The sequence below is a fragment of the Stegostoma tigrinum genome, chromosome 38 (assembly GCF_030684315.1).
Source record: "Stegostoma tigrinum isolate sSteTig4 chromosome 38, sSteTig4.hap1, whole genome shotgun sequence".
Taxonomy (NCBI): Eukaryota; Metazoa; Chordata; class Chondrichthyes; order Orectolobiformes; family Stegostomatidae; genus Stegostoma; species Stegostoma tigrinum.
In genome coordinates this window covers 25,443,066-25,465,214 of record NC_081391.1, presented here as the reverse complement: position 1 = coordinate 25,465,214, position 22,149 = coordinate 25,443,066, and the positions used below count along the sequence as shown (strand labels likewise).

General features: G+C 45.2%; 1 protein-coding gene across 1 annotated transcript in view; it reads right to left on the bottom strand.

Moving 5' to 3' along the window:
• The window catches only part of LOC125447207 (protein PFC0760c-like), a 124,505-nt gene that overhangs the window by 56,804 nt on the left and 45,552 nt on the right, over window positions 1-22,149 (bottom strand). Inside the window, exons 26-43 of the mRNA XM_059640742.1 lie at window positions 20,133-20,168; window positions 19,946-19,984; window positions 19,493-19,537; window positions 17,855-17,911; window positions 16,121-16,156; window positions 15,402-15,458; window positions 13,301-13,357; window positions 9,884-9,919; window positions 9,707-9,742; window positions 8,954-9,010; window positions 7,850-7,885; window positions 7,664-7,702; window positions 7,211-7,255; window positions 5,573-5,629; window positions 4,037-4,072; window positions 3,318-3,374; window positions 1,469-1,504; window positions 739-795 (exon numbers count right to left, since the gene is read on the bottom strand). Of these exons, the coding sequence (XP_059496725.1) occupies window positions 739-795; window positions 1,469-1,504; window positions 3,318-3,374; window positions 4,037-4,072; window positions 5,573-5,629; window positions 7,211-7,255; window positions 7,664-7,702; window positions 7,850-7,885; window positions 8,954-9,010; window positions 9,707-9,742; window positions 9,884-9,919; window positions 13,301-13,357; window positions 15,402-15,458; window positions 16,121-16,156; window positions 17,855-17,911; window positions 19,493-19,537; window positions 19,946-19,984; window positions 20,133-20,168 (819 nt within the window). The remainder of the gene's footprint in view (window positions 1-738; window positions 796-1,468; window positions 1,505-3,317; window positions 3,375-4,036; window positions 4,073-5,572; window positions 5,630-7,210; window positions 7,256-7,663; window positions 7,703-7,849; window positions 7,886-8,953; window positions 9,011-9,706; window positions 9,743-9,883; window positions 9,920-13,300; window positions 13,358-15,401; window positions 15,459-16,120; window positions 16,157-17,854; window positions 17,912-19,492; window positions 19,538-19,945; window positions 19,985-20,132; window positions 20,169-22,149) is intronic.

Sequence of the window (22,149 nt, the reverse complement as noted above, 5' to 3'; positions counted from 1 at the left end):
TGTGGAGTAATGTTTCCTCAAGACTGATGAAGACCCTCAGTGTGGTGACACCAACAAATTGGAAAATTGTATTTCTAATTCCAGAGTACTAGTTGTTTCTATACATAGTGACCAACACTGCTCCCGGCATCAATCCCTGAGGAAGACCACATCCATCATTCCCCCCAGTCTGAGGAACTCGCTTTCACCTCTACTCGGTGTTTGCTGTTTTGTCTGAAAATATGAAGGAAGCATATTATGTAGAGGATGAGAAGTTGCAGAACTCTGAGATGCAGAGGGATCTGAATGTCCTTTGGGATCAAGCAAAACATGTTGGTCGGCCAGTACAGCAAGTAACTAGGAAAGTCAACAGAATATTCCTGTTAAAAGTGGAGGAAATCAAACACAAACGTCTCGATAAAAAAGCAAAAAAATACTGGAGCAACACAACAGGCCTGGCGGTGCCTGGGGAAAGAAAAACAGAGGTAAAATGTCAGGGCAAGCTGGCTGTATTTCAGAACTCCGTATCTCTCAGTTCAATTTTCTGTCCATAGCTGCTGTCAGACCTGTTGAGCTTTTCCAGATCTATCTATTTGCTGTTTTGTAAGCAGCTTGCTCTCCGTTCTGCTCCTTGTCTCCTCCCTCCACATGTATTTGAATCATTTGAATCATTTCAATAAAGAGCTTGTTGATCCTCATGGACCCATCTCCCATGTATCAGCACAGTCAGTAACGCCCCACACAGAGAGATCTACAAACCATCATCTCGTCCTGAACCGATCACTTTGATTTTCCTTTCACCGCTTTCTTTGGAATCTGAAATGGAAACAGATTTTTGATGATCAAATGGAAAATGGGTGTGAAAAGTTCGCAATTGATAAGTGTGACCCAGTTACATAGATAACAAAGCATAGAGGTGGTTGAACACAGCAGGCCAAACAGCGTCAGAGGAGCAGGAAGGTTAATGGGGTCGATGCCCGAAAAATCAGCTTTCCTGCTCTCTGATGCTGCTTGGCCTGCTGTGTTCATCCAGCTCCACACCTTGTTATCTCAGATTCTCCAGCATCTGCAGTTCCTACTGTCCCTGTCACACGTTGCTTTTTGCTCACACTCAACATTGCAGCAGCCACTGAATGGCTCAGCTCACCATGAGCTGCATTCCCATTGCTTGAAGGGCCAGCTCCGGATTGGATTGGGGTCAGCTCATTTCACTAGGAAACTGCAGGTTGAATCCCAGAATCTCCAGGGTGAGTGTGAGTCTCACTTCTTGCCCGGGGCTGAGATTGTCCCTGAACTACACTCTCTGGCCTCGTGGCACTTCAAGTACAGGAACAGTGAGCTGAGCACTGACTCTGGGCTGTGAGGTTTGGCTTTCCAGCCAAGCTGAATGGATCCAAGCACCTTCCCAGAGTCCATAGTACAATGATCAGTAGAATACTCAGCAAGGACTGTTAGAAACAGGGACAGATTACAACAGAAACATCGATACCTTGAGCCTCTGAGTGACTCGCTCTTTGTTCAGAATCTGGAATAGAAAGAAGAGAATTTCAGTTCCCCAATTCCAGCAGAGCCTCTGTGTCCCATTATCAGAATAGTTTTAAACCTGTCCCTCCTGTTTTAATGAAATTTAAATCTGCTACTGTGATGTGTTTTTCAAAGTTGGGGAGAAATACCTTTCGTGCCAGGCTCACTCTCATTCTCCGTTGAATCTGAAACAAAGGGAACAAGATTTCTGTTTCCAGACCCCCACCTTCCAATATCCTCACGGCTTTCTATGTTCCCCCTCCCAATGCAAGCTCTCCAAACACTCAGCCCTTTGACAGGGGACAGCTCTGGATTTAGGTTTGAGAGGAATTGCAGAAAATTACGTCGTGAATCTAACTCTTCGATTCGAAGGGGAGTCATTTTGAAAGCTTACGATTACAGACTACTGGGTGAACGTCTGTCACAGAAACGGGTTAGCAGCAACTCTCCTGGATGTTACAGCACAACATTTGTAAAAGTTCAAGATCATTACAGCAGTGGAAGAAGCTCAACAAGGAAACTGAGTTCGCTGTCTCTGCAGTGCCTGTTTCAACGATGATAATGACTTTGTGCCATTCTTTTCCTCTTCCAAATGCCCTGACAGAATATTTTCCATTGAAGTACTGCTCTCCAGAATACCCGGGGTTTGAGACACAGTAAACATATTAGCCAAATTAATTGGACCGTATTGAGGTGGTACCATGAGCTGCGGATAATGGGGAAGAGCTGCATGTGCCGTTACTGGGATTCCAGAGGCATGGGATAAGAAACAACATCAAAAGTCATTTTGGAAAATAAGAATCCATGAAGGAGGAGGTAACATACTGTGATGGGTAAAAGATTGGCTAACAGGAAGGAAGTAGCGGGTCTTCATAATTGGGCCATTTCAGGTTGTGGGGATGTAATGATAAGTGGTGTGCCACAGGGATCGGTGCTGGAATCTCAAATTTGCACCATTCATCTGGAAGGCTTGTCTAGAGGAATGAAGGTATGGTGTGACTAAATTCACTGATCACATAAAAATGATGAGGAAAGGGAGTCATGAAGTGCACATACCAAAGGAAGAAAGGGATAAAGGGAGGTTAATGAGTGTGTAAATACAAGACAAATGGTGCACGGTTGGGAAAATGTGAAATGATACATTTTGGCAGAAAGATATGAAAGAAGCACATTATGGAGACGGTGACAGATTGCAGAGTGATCTGAGTGTCCTTTGGGATAAAGCAAAAATGTTGGTGTTCCATTTGCAGTAAGTAATTAGGAAGGACAACAGAAAGTTCCTGTTTATTGTGTCAGAAATCAAACAGTAATGTCAGGATAAAGAAATACAGGAGAGTCACAGCAGGCCTGGCAGTATTCAGGGAAGCAGAAACAGGGCTGAAGCATCGAGTCCAGTCTAAGTGTATTTCAGAACTCCGTATCTCTCAATTCAATTTTCTGTCCATAGCTGCTGTCAGACCTGTTGAGCTTCTCCAGGCCTATGTGTTTGCTGTTTGTAAGCAGCTTGCTCTCCATGCTGCTCCTTGTCCCCAGTCCCCATGTGTATTTGAATCATTTCAATAAAGAGCTTGTTAATCCTGCAATGGTAGTAGATTTGCCAACTTTAGGTACATTTAAGTCGTCATTGGACAAGCATATGGACGTACATGGAATAGTGTAGGTTAGATGGGCTTCAAATCGGTATGGCAGGTCGGCACAACATCGAGGGCCGAAGGGCCTGGACTGTGCTGTAATGTTCTAGGTTCTATGTTCTATGACCCATCTCCCATATATCAGCGCAGTCAGTAATGCCCCACACAGAGAGATTTACAAACCATCATCTCGTCCTGAACCGACCACTTTGATTTTCTTTTCGCGACTTTCTTTGGAACCTGAAATGGAGACGGATTTTCGATGTTTAAGTGGAAAATGAATGTGAAATGTTCGCAATTGAAAAGTGTGTCCCTGTCACACGTTGCTTTTTGCTCACACTCACACATTGCAGCAGCCACTGAATGGCTCAGCTCACCATGAGCTGCATTCCCATCGCTCGAAGGCCCAGCTCAGGGTGCGATTGGGGTCAGCTCATTTCACCAGGAAACTACGGGTAGAATCCCAGAGTCTCCAGGGTGAGTGTGAGTCTCACTTCCTGCCCGGGGCTGAGATTGACACTAAACCACACTCTCTGGCCTCGTGGTCCTTCAGTTACAGGAACAGTGAGCTGAGCACTGACCCTGAGCTTTGACCTTTGGCTTTCTATTCAAGTCCAAATGATCCAAACAGCTTTCAACATTATTATAACAATGGTCAATATGTCATTCAGCAAGGACTGTTAGAAACAGGGACAGATTATTACAGAAACATCGATAGCTTGCGCCTCGGAGTGACTTGCTCTTTGTGCAGAATCTGGAATAGATAGATAAGAATCTCAGTTCCCCAATATCAGGAGACCCTCTGTGTTCCATTATCAGAATAGTTTTAAATCTGTCCCTCCTGTTTCAATGATATTTAAATCAGTAAATGTGACATGTTGTTGAACAATGGGGATAAATACCTTTAGTGTCAGGCTCGCTCTCATTCTCTGCTGAATCTAAAACACAGGGAACAGGATTTCAGTTTCCAGAGCACACATTCTGATATAAAAATGGTTTTCAATGACTCCCCTCCCACTGCAAACTGCCCTCACATTCAGCACATGAGACACTGATGGTGATATTTCAGGAAGCACAGGAGTCAGGGAGGGTCCCAGAGGCCTGGGAAAAGGCACGTGTAACACCACTGTTTAAGGAAGGAGGAAGCCAGGAGACAGAAAACTATAGACCGGTTAGCCTGACCCCGGTCATTGGTATGAGTTTACAATCCATTAGGAAGGATGAGATTGAGAGTACTTGGAAGTACATGACCAAATAGTGCTGAGTCACAACAGCTCCATCAACGAATGCTGATTCCTGACATTTCTGTTCGAATTGTTTGAGGAGGTAATAAGCAAGTTAGATAAAGGAGCCTGTGTAAACGATGGGTTTGGATTTCCAATTGGCCTTTGACCAGGTGCTGCACGGGAGGCTGGAACATTAGATAAGGGCCTGTTGTGCCAGGGACGAGTTATTGGCATGGATAGACGATGGGCTGACTGGCAGAAGGCAGAGGGTTGTGATAAAGGGGTCTTTATCAGCATGGCAGACAGTGATCCACATTGGGACCACACCTACTTGTGTGGTACATTAACGATCTGGGCAAAGGAACTGAGGGCAATGTTGCTCAGTTTGCAGATGGCACAGAGATAGATGGTGGGACAGGGAGTGCTGAGGAGGCAGGGAGGCTGCAGCAGGCCCTGGAAAAGCTAGGAGAATGGGAAAAGAAGTGGCTGACAGAGTACAATGTGAGATCTTATGAGGTTGTGCTCTTTAGTGGGACGAATAGAGGTGCAGACTATTTTCTAAATGGGGAAAGGTTTTGGAAATCTGAAACACAAAGAGCCTTAGTAGTCTTGGATCAGGATTCTCTTAAGGATAACAGGCAGGTTCAGTTAGGAGTTTGAAAGGCAACGCTTCACCTGCACGTTTTGCTATCTAGTCTAATACATTCACTGCGCACAATGTGGTCTCCTCTACATTGGGGAAACGAAGCGTACCTAGATTGGGTGACCGCATCGCACAAAATCTACATTCTATTTGCCAGAAAGACACCGAACTTCCAGTTGCCTGTCACTTTAACACACCACCCTGTTCCCAGGCCAATATCCCTGTCTCAGGCTTGTTGCAGTGTCCAGCAAAGCTCAGCGCAGGCTGGAAGAACAACACCTCATTTTCCGCTTCAGGACACTGCCATCCTCCATACTCAATATCGAGTTCAATAATGGTTGAGGAGTGGCAGGTAATTGGAAGGTCAGGGTCTTTTTTGGGGGGCAGAACATACTGGTCCTGTGAAGCAGTTACCCTGTTTTGTAACCAGTTTGCTCTCTGATTTGCTCCCTCTCTCCTGCCTCCACATCTATTTGAATCATTTCAGTAAAGAACATATTAATCCTCATGGACCCATCTCCCAAATATCAGCGCAGTCAGTAATGCCCCACACAGAGAGATCTACAAACCATCATCTCGTCCCGAACCAATCACTTTGATTTTCCTTTCCTGACTTTCATCAGAATCTGAAATGGAAACAGGTTTTTGATGATCAAATGGAAAATGAGTGTGAAATGTTCACAATTGAAAAGTGTGTCCCTGTCACACGTTGCTTTTTGCTCACACTCACACATTGCAGCAGCCACTGAATGGCTCAGCCCACCATGAGCTGCATTCCCATCGCTCGAAGGGCCAGCTCAGGGTTGGATTGGAGTCTGCTCATTTCACCAGGAAACTGTGGGTTGAATCCCGGAATCTCCAGGGTGAGTGTGAGTCTCACTTCCTGACTGGGGGTGAGATTGTCCTGCAGTCAGAGTCTCTGGTCACCTGGCCCTTCCCGATACAGGAACAGTGAGCTGAGCACGAACACCCAGCTCTGAGCATTGTCTTTCCATCCAAGGTGAATGGAAAAAAAATTCTTCCCAGAGTCATTAGTGCATTGATCAGTTTAACTTCTCTGTTTGTTTCAGTTTCCACATGACAAATGCTTTCTCTCTTTGTTCTTTTATAAAGTGCTGTTGTTTTGACATCTTTTTTCCACAGAGCCATAGAGTAGAGCAGTACATCATGGAAACAGACCCTTCGATGCTGGATACCCTACAACTGATATCCTTGTGGTTACGATTTACCAGAAACTGACCTGGTGTCACTACATAAACACAGTGGCCACACACCAGTGCACAGGTTTGGAAACAGGCAGTGAGCAACTCACCTCCTGACTCCCCAAAGGCTGTACACAGTCTACAAGGCACAAGTGAGCAATCTGATGGCATTCTCCCAACTTGCCTTTATTGGGGCAGCTCCAACAATCCTCAAGAAATTGAACACAATGCGGGATAAAGCAGCCTGCTTGGTTTGTATCACATCCACAAACATTCACACTCTCCAACACTGATGCTCAGTAGCTGCACTGTGTATCATTTCCAAGATGCAGTGCAGAAATTCACTGAAGATCCTAGGAAAGCACCTCCCAAACCCTGGACAACTTCCATCTCGAAGGACAAGGGCAGCAGATACAGGTGACACCCCCCAAACCAATCACCATCCTGACTTGGAAATGTATCATCGTTCACTCACTCTCACTGGGTCAAATAACTGGAATTCCCGCTCTGAGGGCACTGTGGGTCTACAGACAGCACACGGACTGCTGCGGTTCAAGAAGGCAGCTCACCATCACCTTCTCAAGGGCTAGCTAGGGGTGGGCAATAAACGCTGGGCCCAGCCAGCAACACACGGGTCCCACAAAAGAACAATGAGAAGAATCCAGAAGTTAAGAATCGAAACACATCTCCAGTGACGGTCGTGCAATCGTCAATGGATCATTCAGCAATAGTTTGGTAGAAATAGGGACAAGTTAAAACAGAAATATAGACACATTGAGTCTCCAAGCGACTCACTTTGCATTAAGAATCTCAAATAGAAAGAAGAGAATTTCAGTTCCCCAGTCCCAGGACAGCCACTGCATCCAGTGCTTAGAACTGTTTCTCCTGAGATTTGGGATTAATTATCCCCTCACCCTCCCCACTCAGAAACTGAGCGCTTCTGTAAACTATAGTCCGCTCTCACACCATGATTCCGAGGTTTGGATGAAGCAATTGTTCACTCACTGGAGTTGTCCTTGTTTCTGTTCCACTTTCCAATCTCATCGGAACCTGAAACCGAAAAAAGAGAGCAAGGATTGTCCACTGAAGATTATATTTGAAAGAGAACGTTTTGAGAACTGACAACATCTTTGATTTCTCAGTAACTGGGGGTAGATGGGCAGTGAGTGAGGGACTGTGTGACCCACACTGACCCTATGCTGACCTTTCCTGGGTAATGGGATGTGTTTGGTTTGGACCTTGTTCCTGAGATGTCAGCCCATGGCTTGAATAATCCAGGATCGCAATCCAGAGCCTGGATGGGATATGGAGGGACAGTGCAGCTCTGCACTGGGGCCGGATTGGGATCTAGTAACAGAAAACACAAACCCCATTTGGAACAGACAGTGACCAGTGAGACTGTTTCTCTAGTGAATTCCTGACTCAGGATGATGTGATATTGAAATCTCTGTTGGGTACCTGCTGTCTCTATAGAGTGACTCGCTCTTTGTGCAGAATCTGGAATAGAACGAAGAGAATTTCACTTCACCAATCATAGACAGTCTCTGTGTCCCATTATCAGAATGGTTTTAAACCTGTCCTTCCTGTTTTATTGATATTTAAATCTGTAAATATGACGTGTTGTTGAATGATGGGGATAAATACCTTCATTATCGGGCTCACTCTCATTCTCTGCAGAGTCTGAAACAGAAGGAACAGGATTTCAGTTTCCAGACCCCACACCTTCCAATATCCTAACGGCTTTCAATGTTCCCCCTCCCATTGCAAACTACCCCAAACACTCAGCTCTTGGACAGGGGACAGCTCTGGATTTAGGTTTGAGAGGAAATGCAGAAAATTGCATCGTGAATCTAACTCTTCGATTTGCAGGGGAGTTATTTTTAAAGCTTGCGATTACAGACCACTGGGTGAACATCTGTCACAGAAACGGCGTTATCAGGAACTATTTTGGATATTAATAACATTTATACATGTTCAAGATCATTACAGCAGTGGATGAAGCTCAACAAGGAAACTGAGTTCGCTGTCTCTGCAGTGCCTGTTTCAATGATGATTATGGTGTTGTGCCATTCTTTGACTCTTCCAAATGTCCTGCCAGATTCCTTTCTGGTGAAATAGTGCTCTCCAGAATATTTTAGGGAGAGCCAACCAAGTTTTGAGGCAGGGAAAACGTATTTCCCAAATTAATTGGAATGTGTTGAGGCAGCACCATGAGCTGCGGATAATGGGGAAGAACTGGATGTTTTCTTATTGGGATTCCAGAGGCATGGGATAAGATGCAACATCAAAGGTCGTTGTGGAAAATAAAAATTCATGAAGGAGGAGGGAAATGTTGATTTGCCAGTACAGCAAATAACTAGGAAAGAGAGCAGAATGTTCATATTTATTGTCGAGGAAATCAAACACAAATGACAGGATATAAACTAAAAAATACAGGGGAAACACAGCAAGCGTGGCAGTGCCTGGGGAAGTAGAAACAGAGGTAAAGTGTTAAATCCAGTCTGACTGTCCTTCAGAGCTCTGTTTCTCTCAATTCAATTTTCTGGTCAAAGCTGCTGTCAGACCTGCTGAATTTTTCCAGATCTATCTATTTGCTGTTTTGTAAGCAGCTTGCTCTTCATTCTGCTCCTTGTCTCCTGTCTCCAAATGTATCTGAATCATTTCAGTAAAATGCTTGTTAATCCTCAAGGACCCATCTCTCATATATTAGCCCAGTCAGTAATGTGCTACACAGAGAGATCTACAAACCATCATTTCTTCCCAAACTGATCACTTTGATTTTCCTTTCGCTGCTTTCTTTGGAATCTGAAATGGAAATGGGATTTTTGATGGTCAAATGGAAAACGAGTGTGAAATGTTCCCATTTAAAAATGCGTCCCTGTCACACAGAGATCGTAGGAGCTGCCGATGCTGGAGAGTCTGAGATAACAAGGTGTAGAGCTGGATGAACACAGCAGGTCAAGCAGCATCAGAGCTGGAAAGCTGACATTTTGGGTCTGGACCTGTCTTCAGAAGAAGGGCCCAGACCTGAAACATCAGCCTTTCTGCTCCTCTGATGCTGCTTGGCCTGCTGTGTTCATCCACCTCTATACCTCGTTATCCCTGTCACACGTTGCTGTTTGCTCACACTCACATATTGCAGCAGCCACTGAATGGCTCAGCTCACCATAAGCTGCATTCCCATCGCTCGAAGGGCCAGCACAGGGTTGGATTGGGGTCAGCTCATTTCACCAGGAAACTGCGGGTTGAATCCCAGAATCTGCAGGGTGAAAGTGAGTCTCACTTCCTGCCCGGGGCTGAGATTGTCTCTGAGCCGCACTCTCTGGCCACCTGGCCCTTCAGATACAGGAACAGTGAGCCGAGCACTGACTCTAAGCTTTGGCTTTCCATCCAAGGCCAATGGATGCAAAGCAGCTTCCCAGAGTCAACATACAATGATCAATAGATTACTCAGCAATGATTGTTAGAAAAAGGGATAGATTATTACAGAAACATCGATACCTTGAGCCTCTGAGTGACTTGTTCTTTGTGCAGAATCTGGAATAGAAAGAAGAGAATCTCAGTTCCCCAGGAGAGCCTCTGTGTCCTATTATCAGAATTTTTTAAACCTGTCCCTCCTGTTTTAATAATATTTATATCTGCAACTGTGATGTGTCGTTGAAAGATGGGCATAAATACCTTTAGTGTCAGGCTCACTCTCATTCTCCGCTGAGTCTGAAACAGATGGAACAGGATTTCAGTTTCCAGGCCACATGTTCCGATATCCAAATGGTTTTCAATGATCGCCGTCCACTGCCAACTGTCCCCACACTCAGCACTTGGACAGGGGACACTTCCCAATTGTTCCAATTGGGACATTGATGGTGATATTTCAGAAAAAACTGGAGTCAGGGAGGGTCCCAGAGGACTGAAAAATGGCAAACGTAACGCCAATGTTTAAGAAAGGAGGGAGGCAGAAAGCAGGAAATTATAGTCTGTTTAGCCTGACCTTAGTCATTGGTAGGGTTATAGAATCCATTATTGAGGATGAGATTGCGGAGTGTCTGGAAGTGCATGGGAAGGTAATGCTGAGTCAGCACGGCTTTGTCAAGATGAGGGTAATGCCTGATTAATCTGCTGGAATTCTTTGAGGAGGTAATGACTTGGTTAGACAAGGGAGAGTTGGTGGATCTGAAGCATTTGCATTTCCAGATGGCTGTTGATGAGGTGCTGCACAGGCAGCTGTGAAATCAAATAAAAGCCTCTGGTGTTAGGGACTAGCTCCTGGAAAGGATAGTGGAGGGGCTGACTGGCAGAAGGCAAAGATTAGGGATAAAGGGTTTTTTTTCAGCATGGCAGGTGGTGATAGTGGAGTCCTGCAGGGGTTCATGTCACATCCACAGCCATTCATGTTATACATTAATCCTCTGTCGAAAGAATTGACGGCAACGTTGCTCAGTTTGCAGATGACACAAGGCGAGGTGGAGGGACAGGTCGTGTTGAGGAAGCCGGGAAGGGTCAGATGGACTTGGACAGACTAGGAGAGTGGGCAAAGAAGTGGCAGACAGAATACAGTTGGGGAAAGTGTGAGGTTATGCTCTTTGGTAGGAAGAATGGAGTGTGAGCAATTTTCTAAACGGGGACAGGTTTAAGGAATCTATAGCTCAAGAGGATTTGGGTGTCTTCGGTTCAGGATTCTTTTCAGGTTAAAACACAGCTTCAGTTGGCAGTTAGGAAGGTAAATACAATGTCAGCACTCACTGCGAAAGGGCTTGAATACAAGAGAAGAGATGTACTACTAACTCTCTCTGAGCCTCTCTCAGAGTGCATTTAGAATACTATAAGCTCTCATCGGGCCCCATGTCTAAGGAAGGAAATGCTGGTGTTGAAGTTGGTCCACATGGAGATTTGCAACAATGATCCCAGGGATGGAGGTCCAGTCACATGAGAAGTGGTTGAAGAATCTGGGTCTGTGCTCGATGGACAAAGCATAGAATAACTTATAGTACAATATAGGAACAACATGCTCTTTATTAACTGGTCTCACTAAGTTTAATGGTTTGTGTGTCTGGAACCCCACATGTCTGAGTTCCTCCACATAATTTTGATTGAGAATTTTAAATGAATTTGTGTCATCCATGCTCTTACACCTGACGTCCCAGCCCTCACTCTCATTATCCTGAAATATCAGTCACCTCTGTTAGAACAATCACCTATTTTTCATTATTTTTATTCTATGATCAATTTTGAACTGTGAGCTGGAATTGATTGGTGGAATTTGGAACAGTGTTATGGGTTACGGAGAGGAAGAGAATAAACAAGTTTTGCCTGTTTGTGGAGCTAAACCTGAAGGCTAATTGCTGGCTGATTCTTGATTAAAGGCATTCCAACAGACACAGTGACCCTATGAAGAGCAGCGCGTTTAAACAGACAGCAGAAGTTGGCTATTAACAATGTCAATATCAAGGAATTGGTTCTGGCAATTCTGGAAGAGACTCCATATTCAAGCAGATGGCTTATTTTGAACGGTAATTGAGGTCTCAGGAAGAGACAATCACACTGTCTGTGTGGAACCAGGACTATAGTTGTTTTTGAACAATGTTTTCTGGGAGATGGTTCTGGCCTGCTACTGAGACAGCACACAGAATGGAAAGTTCCCTGGCGAATCTGCTGCACCACCATTTGGAATACCACAGAGTAGGAAGCTGAGTTTGAAACACTGCAGCTTTTCTCTGGGTGAACTGAAAAGGGGACCCTGATCAACGTTTCAGAAAGTCAACCAAGGAGTCCATATAGATGCATGTGAAACAATGCAATCTGAAAGGTATTTCAGTAATCAGGTTTATGATCATCAGCTCAATACTGAGGAAACATCCAATTCAATGTCACCAACAAGCTTTGGAATTATATTTCTGATTCTGAGCCCAAGTTGTTTCTGTAAAGTGACCAACAGTGATCCCAGCACTGATCCCTGGGGAACACCACTCCCCACATCCTCCCCAGCCTGGGTTATACTGTTTGACCTTACTCTGTGTTGCAAAAGAATGTAGTTTCACTGTACCTCGGTACATGACTGCAATAAATCAAATCAAATCAAACCCTCCTCGCAGTTTACATTCACATATTTGAACGAATGTGAGCAATCAATTTGCCTTCAACTGAAGTCTCACCCCTCATTTTCTTTCTCCTGAAATCTCTACGCCCTGGAACAGCCTCCCTGACAGTACAGTGAATGACCCAAAAACACATCAACACTTGCAGTTTGAGAAAGCTGCTCACCATCATTTTTCTCAGCTGGCACCAGCACTGGGCAATATACACTGGGCCCAGCCTGTGACACCCTCATCCCATGGAAGAATATCAGGTTGAACAGATACCAGTGCGGAATGTGGAGTAATGTTTCCTCAAGACTGATGAAGACCCTCAGTGTGGTGACACCAACAAATTGGAAAATTGTATTTCTAATTCCAGAGTACTAGTTGTTTCTATACATAGTGACCAACACTGCTCCCGGCATCAATCCCTGAGGAAGACCACATCCATCATTCCCCCCAGTCTGAGGAACTCGCTTTCACCTCTACTCGGTGTTTGCTGTTTTGTCTGAAAATATGAAGGAAGCATATTATGTAGAGGATGAGAAGTTGCAGAACTCTGAGATGCAGAGGGATCTGAATGTCCTTTGGGATCAAGCAAAACATGTTGGTCGGCCAGTACAGCAAGTAACTAGGAAAGTCAACAGAATATTCCTGTTAAAAGTGGAGGAAATCAAACACAAACGTCTCGATAAAAAAGCAAAAAAATACTGGAGCAACACAACAGGCCTGGCGGTGCCTGGGGAAAGAGAAACAGAGGTAAAATGTCAGGGCAAGCTGGCTGTATTTCAGAACTCCGTATCTCTCAGTTCAATTTTCTGTCCATAGCTGCTGTCAGACCTGTTGAGCTTTTCCAGATCTATCTATTTGCTGTTTTGTAAGCAGCTTGCTCTCCGTTCTGCTCCTTGTCTCCTCCCTCCACATGTATTTGAATCATTTCAATAAAGAGCTTGTTGATCCTCATGGACCCATCTCCCATGTATCAGCACAGTCAGTAATGCCCCACACAGAGAGATCTACAAACCATCATCTCGTCCTGAACCGATCACTTTGATTTTCCTTTCACCGCTTTCTTTGGAATCTGAAATGGAAACAGATTTTTGATGATCAAATGGAAAATGGGTGTGAAAAGTTCGCAATTGATAAGTGTGACCCAGTTACATAGATAACAAAGCAGAGAGGTGGTTGAACACAGCAGGCCAAACAGCGTCAGAGGAGCAGGAAGGTTGATGGGGTCGATGCCCGAAAAATCAGCTTTCCTGCTCTCTGATGCTGCTTGGCCTGCTGTGTTCATCCAGCTCCACACCTTGTTATCTCAGATTCTCCAGCATCTGCAGTTCCTACTGTCCCTGTCACACGTTGCTTTTTGCTCACACTCAACATTGCAGCAGCCACTGAATGGCTCAGCTCACCATGAGCTGCATTCCCATTGCTTGAAGGGCCAGCTCCGGATTGGATTGGGGTCAGCTCATTTCACTAGGAAACTGCAGGTTGAATCCCAGAATCTCCAGGGTGAGTGTGAGTCTCACTTCCTGCCCGGGGCTGAGATTGTCCCTGAGCTACACTCTCTGGCCTCGTGGCACTTCAAGTACAGGAACAGTGAGCTGAGCACTGACTCTGGGCTGTGAGGTTTGAGAGGAATTGCAGAAAATTACGTCGTGAATCTAACTCTTCGATTCGAAGGGGAGTCATTTTGAAAGCTTACGATTACAGACTACTGGGTGGACGTCTGTCACAGAAACGGGTTAGCAGCAACTCTCCTGGATGTTACAGCACAACATTTGTAAAAGTTCAAGATCATTACAGCAGTGGAAGAAGCTCAACAAGGAAACTGAGTTCGCTGTCTCTGCAGTGCCTGTTTCAACGATGATAATGACTTTGTGCCATTCTTTTCCTCTTCCAAATGCCCTGACAGAATATTTTCCATTGAAGTACTGCTCTCCAGAATACCCGGGGTTTGAGACACAGTAAACATATTAGCCAAATTAATTGGACTGTATTGAGGTGGTACCATGAGCTGCGGATAATGGGGAAGAGCTGCATGTGCCGTTACTGGGATTCCAGAGGCATGGGATAAGAAACAACATCAAAAGTCATTTTGGAAAATAAGAATCCATGAAGGAGGAGGTAACATACTGTGATGGGTAAAAGATTGGCTAACAGGAAGGAAGTAGCGGGTCTTCATAATTGGGCCATTTCAGGTTGTGGGGATGTAATGATAAGTGGTGTGCCACAGGGATCGGTGCTGGAATCTCAAATTTGCACCATTCATCTGGAAGGCTTGGCTAGAGGAATGAAGGTATGGTGTGACTAAATTCACTGATCACATAAAAATAATGAGGAAAGGGAGTCATGAAGTGCACATACCAAAGGAAGAAAGGGATAAAGGGAGGTTAATGTGTGTGTAAATACAAGACAAATGGTGTACGGTTGGGAAAATGTGAAATGATACATTTTGGCAGAAAGATATGAAAGAAGCACATTATGGAGACGGTGACAGATTGCAGAGTGATCTGAGTGTCCTTTGGGATAAAGCAAAAATGTTGGTGTGCCATTTGCAGTAAGTAATTAGGAAGGACAACAGAAAGTTCCTGTTTATTGTGTCAGAAATCAAACAGTAATGTCAGGATAAAGAAATACAGGAGAGTCACAGCAGGCCTGGCAGTATTCAGGGAAGCAGAAACAGGGCTGAAGCATCGAGTCCAGTCTAAGTGTATTTCAGAACTCCGTATCTCTCAATTCAATTTTCTGTCCATAGCTGCTGTCAGACCTGTTGAGCTTCTCCAGGTCTATGTGTTTGCTGTTTGTAAGCAGCTTGCTCTCCATGCTGCTCCTTGTCCCCAGTCCCCATGTGTATTTGAATCATTTCAATAAAGAGCTTGTTAATCCTGCAACGGTAGTAGATTTGCCAACTTTAGGTACATTTAAGTCGTCATTGGACAAGCATATGGACGTACATGGAATAGTGTAGGTTAGATGGGCTTCAAATCGGTATGGCAGGTCGGCACAACATCGAGGGCCGAAGGGCCTGGACTGTGCTGTAATGTTCTAGGTTCTATGTTCTATGACCCATCTCCCATATATCAGCGCAGTCAGTAATGCCCCACACAGAGAGATTTACAAACCATCATCTCGTCCTGAACCGACCACTTTGATTTTCTTTTCGCGACTTTCTTTGGAACCTGAAATGGAGACGGATTTTCGATGTTTAAGTGGAAAATGAATGTGAAATGTTCGCAATTGAAAAGTGTGTCCCTGTCACACGTTGCTTTTTGCTCACACTCACACATTGCAGCAGCCACTGAATGGCTCAGCTCACCATGAGCTGCATTCCCATCGCTCGAAGGCCCAGCTCAGGGTGCGATTGGGGTCAGCTCATTTCACCAGGAAACTACGGGTAGAATCCCAGAGTCTCCAGGGTGAGTGTGAGTCTCACTTCCTGCCCGGGGCTGAGATTGACACTAAACCACACTCTCTGGCCTCGTGGTCCTTCAGTTACAGGAACAGTGAGCTGAGCACTGACCCTGAGCTTTGACCTTTGGCTTTCTATTCAAGTCCAAATGATCCAAACAGCTTTCAACATTATTATAACAATGGTCAATATGTCATTCAGCAAGGACTGTTAGAAACAGGGACAGATTATTACAGAAACATCGATAGCTTGCGCCTCGGAGTGACTCCCTCTTTGTGCAGAATCTGGAATAGAGAGATAAGAATCTCAGTTCCCCAATATCAGGAGAGCCTCTCTGTTCCATTATCAGAATAGTTTTAAATCTGTCCCTCCTGTTTCACTGATATTTAAATCAGTAAATGTGACATGTTGTTGAACAATGGGGATAAATACCTTTAGTGTCAGGCTCGCTCTCATTCTCTGCTGAATCTAAAACACAGGGAACAGGATTTCAGTTTCCAGAGCACACATTCCGATATAAAAATGGTTTTCAATGACTCCCCTCCCACTGCAAACTGCCCTCACATTCAGCACATGAGACACTGATGGTGATATTTCAGGAAGCACAGGAGCCAGGGAGGGTCCCAGAGGCCTGGGAAAAGGCACGTGTAACACCACTGTTTAAGGAAGGAGGAAGCCAGGAGACAGAAAACTATAGACCGGTTAGCCTGACCCCAGTCATTGGTATGAGTTTACAATCCATTAGGAAGGATGAGATTGAGAGTACTTGGAAGTACATGACCAAATAGTGCTGAGTCACAACAGCTCCATCAACGAATGCTGATTCCTGACATTTCTGTTCGAATTGTTTGAGGAGGTAATGAGCAAGTTAGATGAAGGAGCCTGTGTAAACGATGGGTTTGGATTTCCAATTGGCCTTTGACCAGGTGCTGCACGGGAGGCTGGAACATTAGATAAGGGCCTGTTGTGCCAGGGACGAGTTATTGGCATGGATAGACGATGGGCTGACTGGCAGAAGGCAGAGGGTTGTGATAAAGGGGTCTTTATCAGCATGGCAGACAGTGATCCACATTGGGACCACACCTACTCGTGTGGTACATTAACGATCTGGGCAAAGGAACTGAGGGCAATGTTGCTCAGTTTGCAGATGGGACAGAGATAGATGGTGGGACAGGGAGTGCTGAGGAGGCAGGGAAGCTGCAGCAGGCCCTGGAGAGGCTGGGACAGTGGGCAAAGAAATGGCTGACAGAATACAGTGTGGGGAGGTGTGAGGTTCTGCTGTTTACTTGGAAGAATAGAGGTGCAGACTGTTTTCTAAAAGGGGAAAGCTTTCTGGAATCTGAAGCACAAAGGGGCATGGTAGTCCTAGTTCAGGATTCTCTTAAGGTTAACAGCACGTTCAGGGGGAGTTAGGAAGGTAAATGTAGAAGATGAAGTAAGGGAGGAGAGGAGAATGTGTGTTGAGTGGTGGCATCTCAGTGGAACACTCTGGTCCACTCCCAATAGCCCCCCACAGTCCCAAGGTGCTTCCCCCTGTAACTGCCGAAGGTGTAACATCTGCCCATTTATCTCCTCCCTCCCCAGTATCCAATGGCCCAAACATACCTTCCAGGTGAAGCAACGCTTCACCTGCACATTGTACAATCTGTTGTAATGCCTTTGCTGCTCACAATGTGGTCTCCCCTACAGTGGGGAAACGAAGCGTACCTAGATTGGGTGACCGCATCGCACAAAATCTACATTCTATTTGCCAGAAAGACACCGAACTTCCAGTTGCCTGTCACTTTAACACACCACCCTGTTCCCAGGCCAATATCCCTGGCTCAGGCTTGTTGCAGTGTCCAGCGAAGCTCAGCGCAGGCTGGAAGAACAACACCTCATTTTCCGCTTCAGGACACTGCCATCCTCCATACTCAATATCGAGTTCAATAATGATTGAGGAGTGGCAGGTAATTGGAAGGTCAGGGTCTTTTTTGGGGGGCAGAACATACTGGTCCTGTGAAGCAGTTACCCTGTTTTGTAACCAGTTTGCTCTCTGATTTGCTCCCTCTCTCCTGCCTCCACATCTATTTGAATCATTTCAGTAAAGAACATATTAATCCTCATGGACCCATCTCCCAAATATCAGCGCAGTCAGTAATGCCCCACACAGAGAGATCTACAAACCATCATCTCGTCCCGAACCAATCACTTTGATTTTCCTTTCCTGACTTTCATCAGAATCTGAAATGGAAACAGGTTTTTGATGATCAAATGGAAAATGAGTGTGAAATGTTCACAATTGAAAAGTGTGTCCCTGTCACATGTTGCTTTTCGCTCACACTCACATATTGCAGCAGCCACTGAATGGCTCAGCCCACCATGAGCTGCATTCCCATCGCTCGAAGGGCCAGCTCCGGGTTGGATTGGAGTCTGCTCATTTCACCAGGAAACTGTGGGTTGAATCCCGGAATCTCCAGGGTGAGTGTGAGTCTCACTTCCTGACTGGGGGTGAGATTGTCCTGCAGTCAGAGTCTCTGGTCACCTGGCCCTTCCCGATACAGGAACAGTGAGCTGAGCACGAACACCCAGCTCTGAGCATTGTCTTTCCATCCAAGGTGAATGGAAAAAAAATTCTTCCCAGAGTCATTAGTGCATTGATCAGTTTAACTTCTCTGTTTGTTTCAGTTTCCACATGACAAATGCTTTCTCTCTTTGTTCTTTTATAAAGTGCTGTTGTTTTGACATCTTTTTTCCACAGAGCCATAGAGTAGAGCAGTACATCATGGAAACAGACCCTTCGATGCTGGATACCCTACAACTGATATCCTTGTGGTTACGATTTACCAGAAACTGACCTGGTGTCACTACATAAACACAGTGGCCACACACCAGTGCACAGGTTTGGAAACAGGCAGTGAGCAACTCACCTCCTGACTCCCCAAAGCCTGTACACAGTCTACAAGGCACAAGTGAGCAATCTGATGGCATTCTCCCAACTTGCCTTTATTGGGGCAGCTCCAACAATCCTCAAGAAATTGAACACAATGCGGGATAAAGCAGCCTGCTTGGTTTGTATCACATCCACAAACATTCACACTCTCCAACACTGATGCTCAGTAGCTGCACTGTGTATCATTTCCAAGATGCAGTGCAGAAATTCACTGAAGATCCTAGGAAAGCACCTCCCAAACCCTGGACAACTTCCATCTCGAAGGACAAGGGCAGCAGATACAGGTGACACCCCCCAAACCAATCACCATCCTGACTTGGAAATGTATCATCGTTCACTCACTCTCACTGGGTCAAATAACTGGAATTCCCGCTCTGAGGGCACTGTGGGTCTACAGACAGCACACGGACTGCTGCGGTTCAAGAAGGCAGCTCACCATCACCTTCTCAAGGGCTAGCTAGGGGTGGGCAATAAACGCTGGGCCCAGCCAGCAACACACGGGTCCCACAAAAGAACAATGAGAAGAATCCAGAAGTTAAGAATCGAAACACATCTCCAGTGACGGTCGTGCAATCGTCAATGGATCATTCAGCAATAGTTTGGTAGAAATAGGGACAAGTTAAAACAGAAATATAGACACATTGAGTCTCCAAGCGACTCACTTTGCATTAAGAATCTCAAATAGAAAGAAGAGAATTTCAGTTCCCCAGTCCCAGGACAGCCACTGCATCCAGTGCTTAGAACTGTTTCTCCTGAGATTTGGGATTAATTATCCCCTCACCCTCCCCACTCAGAAACTGAGCGCTTCTGTAAACTATAGTCCGCTCTCACACCATGATTCCGAGGTTTGGATGAAGCAATTGTTCACTCACTGGAGTTGTCCTTGTTTCTGTTCCACTTTCCAATCTCATCGGAACCTGAAACCGAAAAAAGAGAGCAAGGATTGTCCACTGAAGATTATATTTGAAAGAGAACGTTTTGAGAACTGACAACATCTTTGATTTCTCAGTAACTGGGGGTAGATGGGCAGTGAGTGAGGGACTGTGTGACCCACACTGACCCTATGCTGACCTTTCCTGGGTAATGGGATGTGTTTGGTTTGGACCTTGTTCCTGAGATGTCAGCCCATGGCTTGAATAATCCAGGATCGCAATCCAGAGCCTGGATGGGATATGGAGGGACAGTGCAGCTCTGCACTGGGGCCGGATTGGGATCTAGTAACAGAAAACACAAACCCCATTTGGAACAGACAGTGACCAGTGAGACTGTTTCTCTAGTGAATTCCTGACTCAGGATGATGTGATATTGAAATCTCTGTTGGGTACCTGCTGTCTCTATAGAGTGGCTCCCTCTTTGTGCAGAATCTGGAATAGAACAAAGAGAATTTCTGTTCACCAATCCCAGGTGAGCCTCTGTGTCCCATTATCAGAATGGTTTTAAGCCTGTCCTTCCTGTTTTATTGATATTTAAATCTGCAAATATGACGTGTTGTTGAATGATGGGGATAAATACCTTCATTATCGGGCTCACTCTCATTCTCTGCAGAGTCTGAAACAGAGGGAACAGAATTTCAGGTTCCAGACACTTTCTGATATCTGAATGGGTTTCAAAGTTCCCCCTCCCATTGCGAACATGCCCCACTCTCAATGCTTGGGCAGGGGATGGCTCCAGAAGAGAGCTTCAGTTGGAGATGCCTACAGTATTTACAGGGGAGAGGCAGATCATTCCACCGAGTACTACATGTTCAATTCAATCAAGAGCGGACCTTCTGATATCGTAACAGTTTTCAATGTCGCCCCTCCCAATGCAAACTACCCCAACACTCAGCTCTCAGGCAGGGGACAGCTCTTGAGTTAGCTTTGAGAAGGATTGCAGAAAATTACTTTGTGAATCTAACTCCTTGATTCAAAAGGGAGTCAATTTGAAAGCTTGAGCTTACAGACCATTGGGTCGATATCTGTCACAGAAAAGGTATTGGGCGCAACTCTCCTGGAAGTTACAGCACAGCATTTCTACAAGGTCAAGGTCAATACAGCAGTGGAACAACCTCAACAAGGAAACTGAGCTCGCTGTGTCTACAGTGCATCTTTAAAAGATAATTATGACTTTGTGCCATTCATTCCCTCTTCCAAATGACCTGACAGATTCTTCCTGTTGAAATGGTGCTCTCCAGAATATTTTAGGGAGAGTAAACCAGGTCTTGTGGCAGGGAAATCATATTTACCAAATTAATTGGACTGTATTGAGGTGGTACCATGAGCTGCGGATAATGGGGAAGAGCTGCATGTGCCGTTACTGGGATTCCAGAGGCATGGGATAAGAAACAACATCAAAAGTCATTTTGGAAAATAAGAATCCATGAAGGAGGAGGTAACATACTGTGATGGGTAAAAGATTGGCTAACAGGAAGGAAGTAGCGGGTCTTCATAATTGGGCCATTTCAGGTTGTGGGGATGTAATGATAAGTGGTGTGCCACAGGGATCGGTGCTGGAATCTCAAATTTGCACCATTCATCTGGAAGGCTTGGCTAGAGGAATGAAGGTATGGTGTGACTAAATTCACTGATCACATAAAAATGATGAGGAAAGGGAGTCATGAAGTGCACATACCAAAGGAAGCAAGGGATAAAGGGAGGTTAATGAGTGTGTAAATACAAGACAAATGGTGTACGGTTGGGAAAATGTGAAATGATACATTTTGGCAGAAAGATATGAAAGAAGCACATTATGGAGACGGTGACAGATTGCAGAGTGATCTGAGTGTCCTTTGGGATAAAGCAAAAATGTTGGTTTGCCATTTGCAGTAAGTAATTAGGAAGGACAACAGAATGTTCCTGTTTATTGTGTCGGAAATCAAACAGTAATGTCAGGATAAAGAAATACAGGAGAGTCACAGCAGACCTGGCAGTATTCAGGGAAGCAGAAACAGGGCTGAAGCATCGAGTCCAGTCTAAGTGTATTTCAGAACTCCGTATCTCTCAATTCAATTTTCTGTCCATAGCTGCTGTCAGACCTGTTGAGCTTCTCCAGGTCTATGTGTTTGCTGTTTGTAAGCAGCTTGCTCTCCATGCTGCTCCTTGTCCCCAGTCCCCATGTGTATTTGAATCATTTCAATAAAGAGCTTGTTAATCCTGCAACGGTAGTAGATTCGCCAACTTTAGGTACATTTAAGCTGTCATTGGACAAGCATATGGACGTACATGGAATAGTGTAGGTTAGATGGGCCCAGCTCCCATATATTAGCGCAGTCAGTAATGCCCCACACAGAGAGATCTACAAACCATCATCTCGTCCCGAGCCGATCACTTTGATTTTCTTTTCGCGACTTTCTTTGGAACCTGAAATAGAAACGGGTTTTTGATGATCAAATGGAAAATGAGTGTGAAGTGTTCACAACTGAAAAGTGTGTCCCTGTCACACGTTGCTGTTTGACACACTCACACACTGCAGCAGCCACTGAATGGCTCAGCTCACCAGCAGCTGCATTCCCATTGCTCGAAGGGCCAGAATCCCAGAGTCTCCAGGGTGA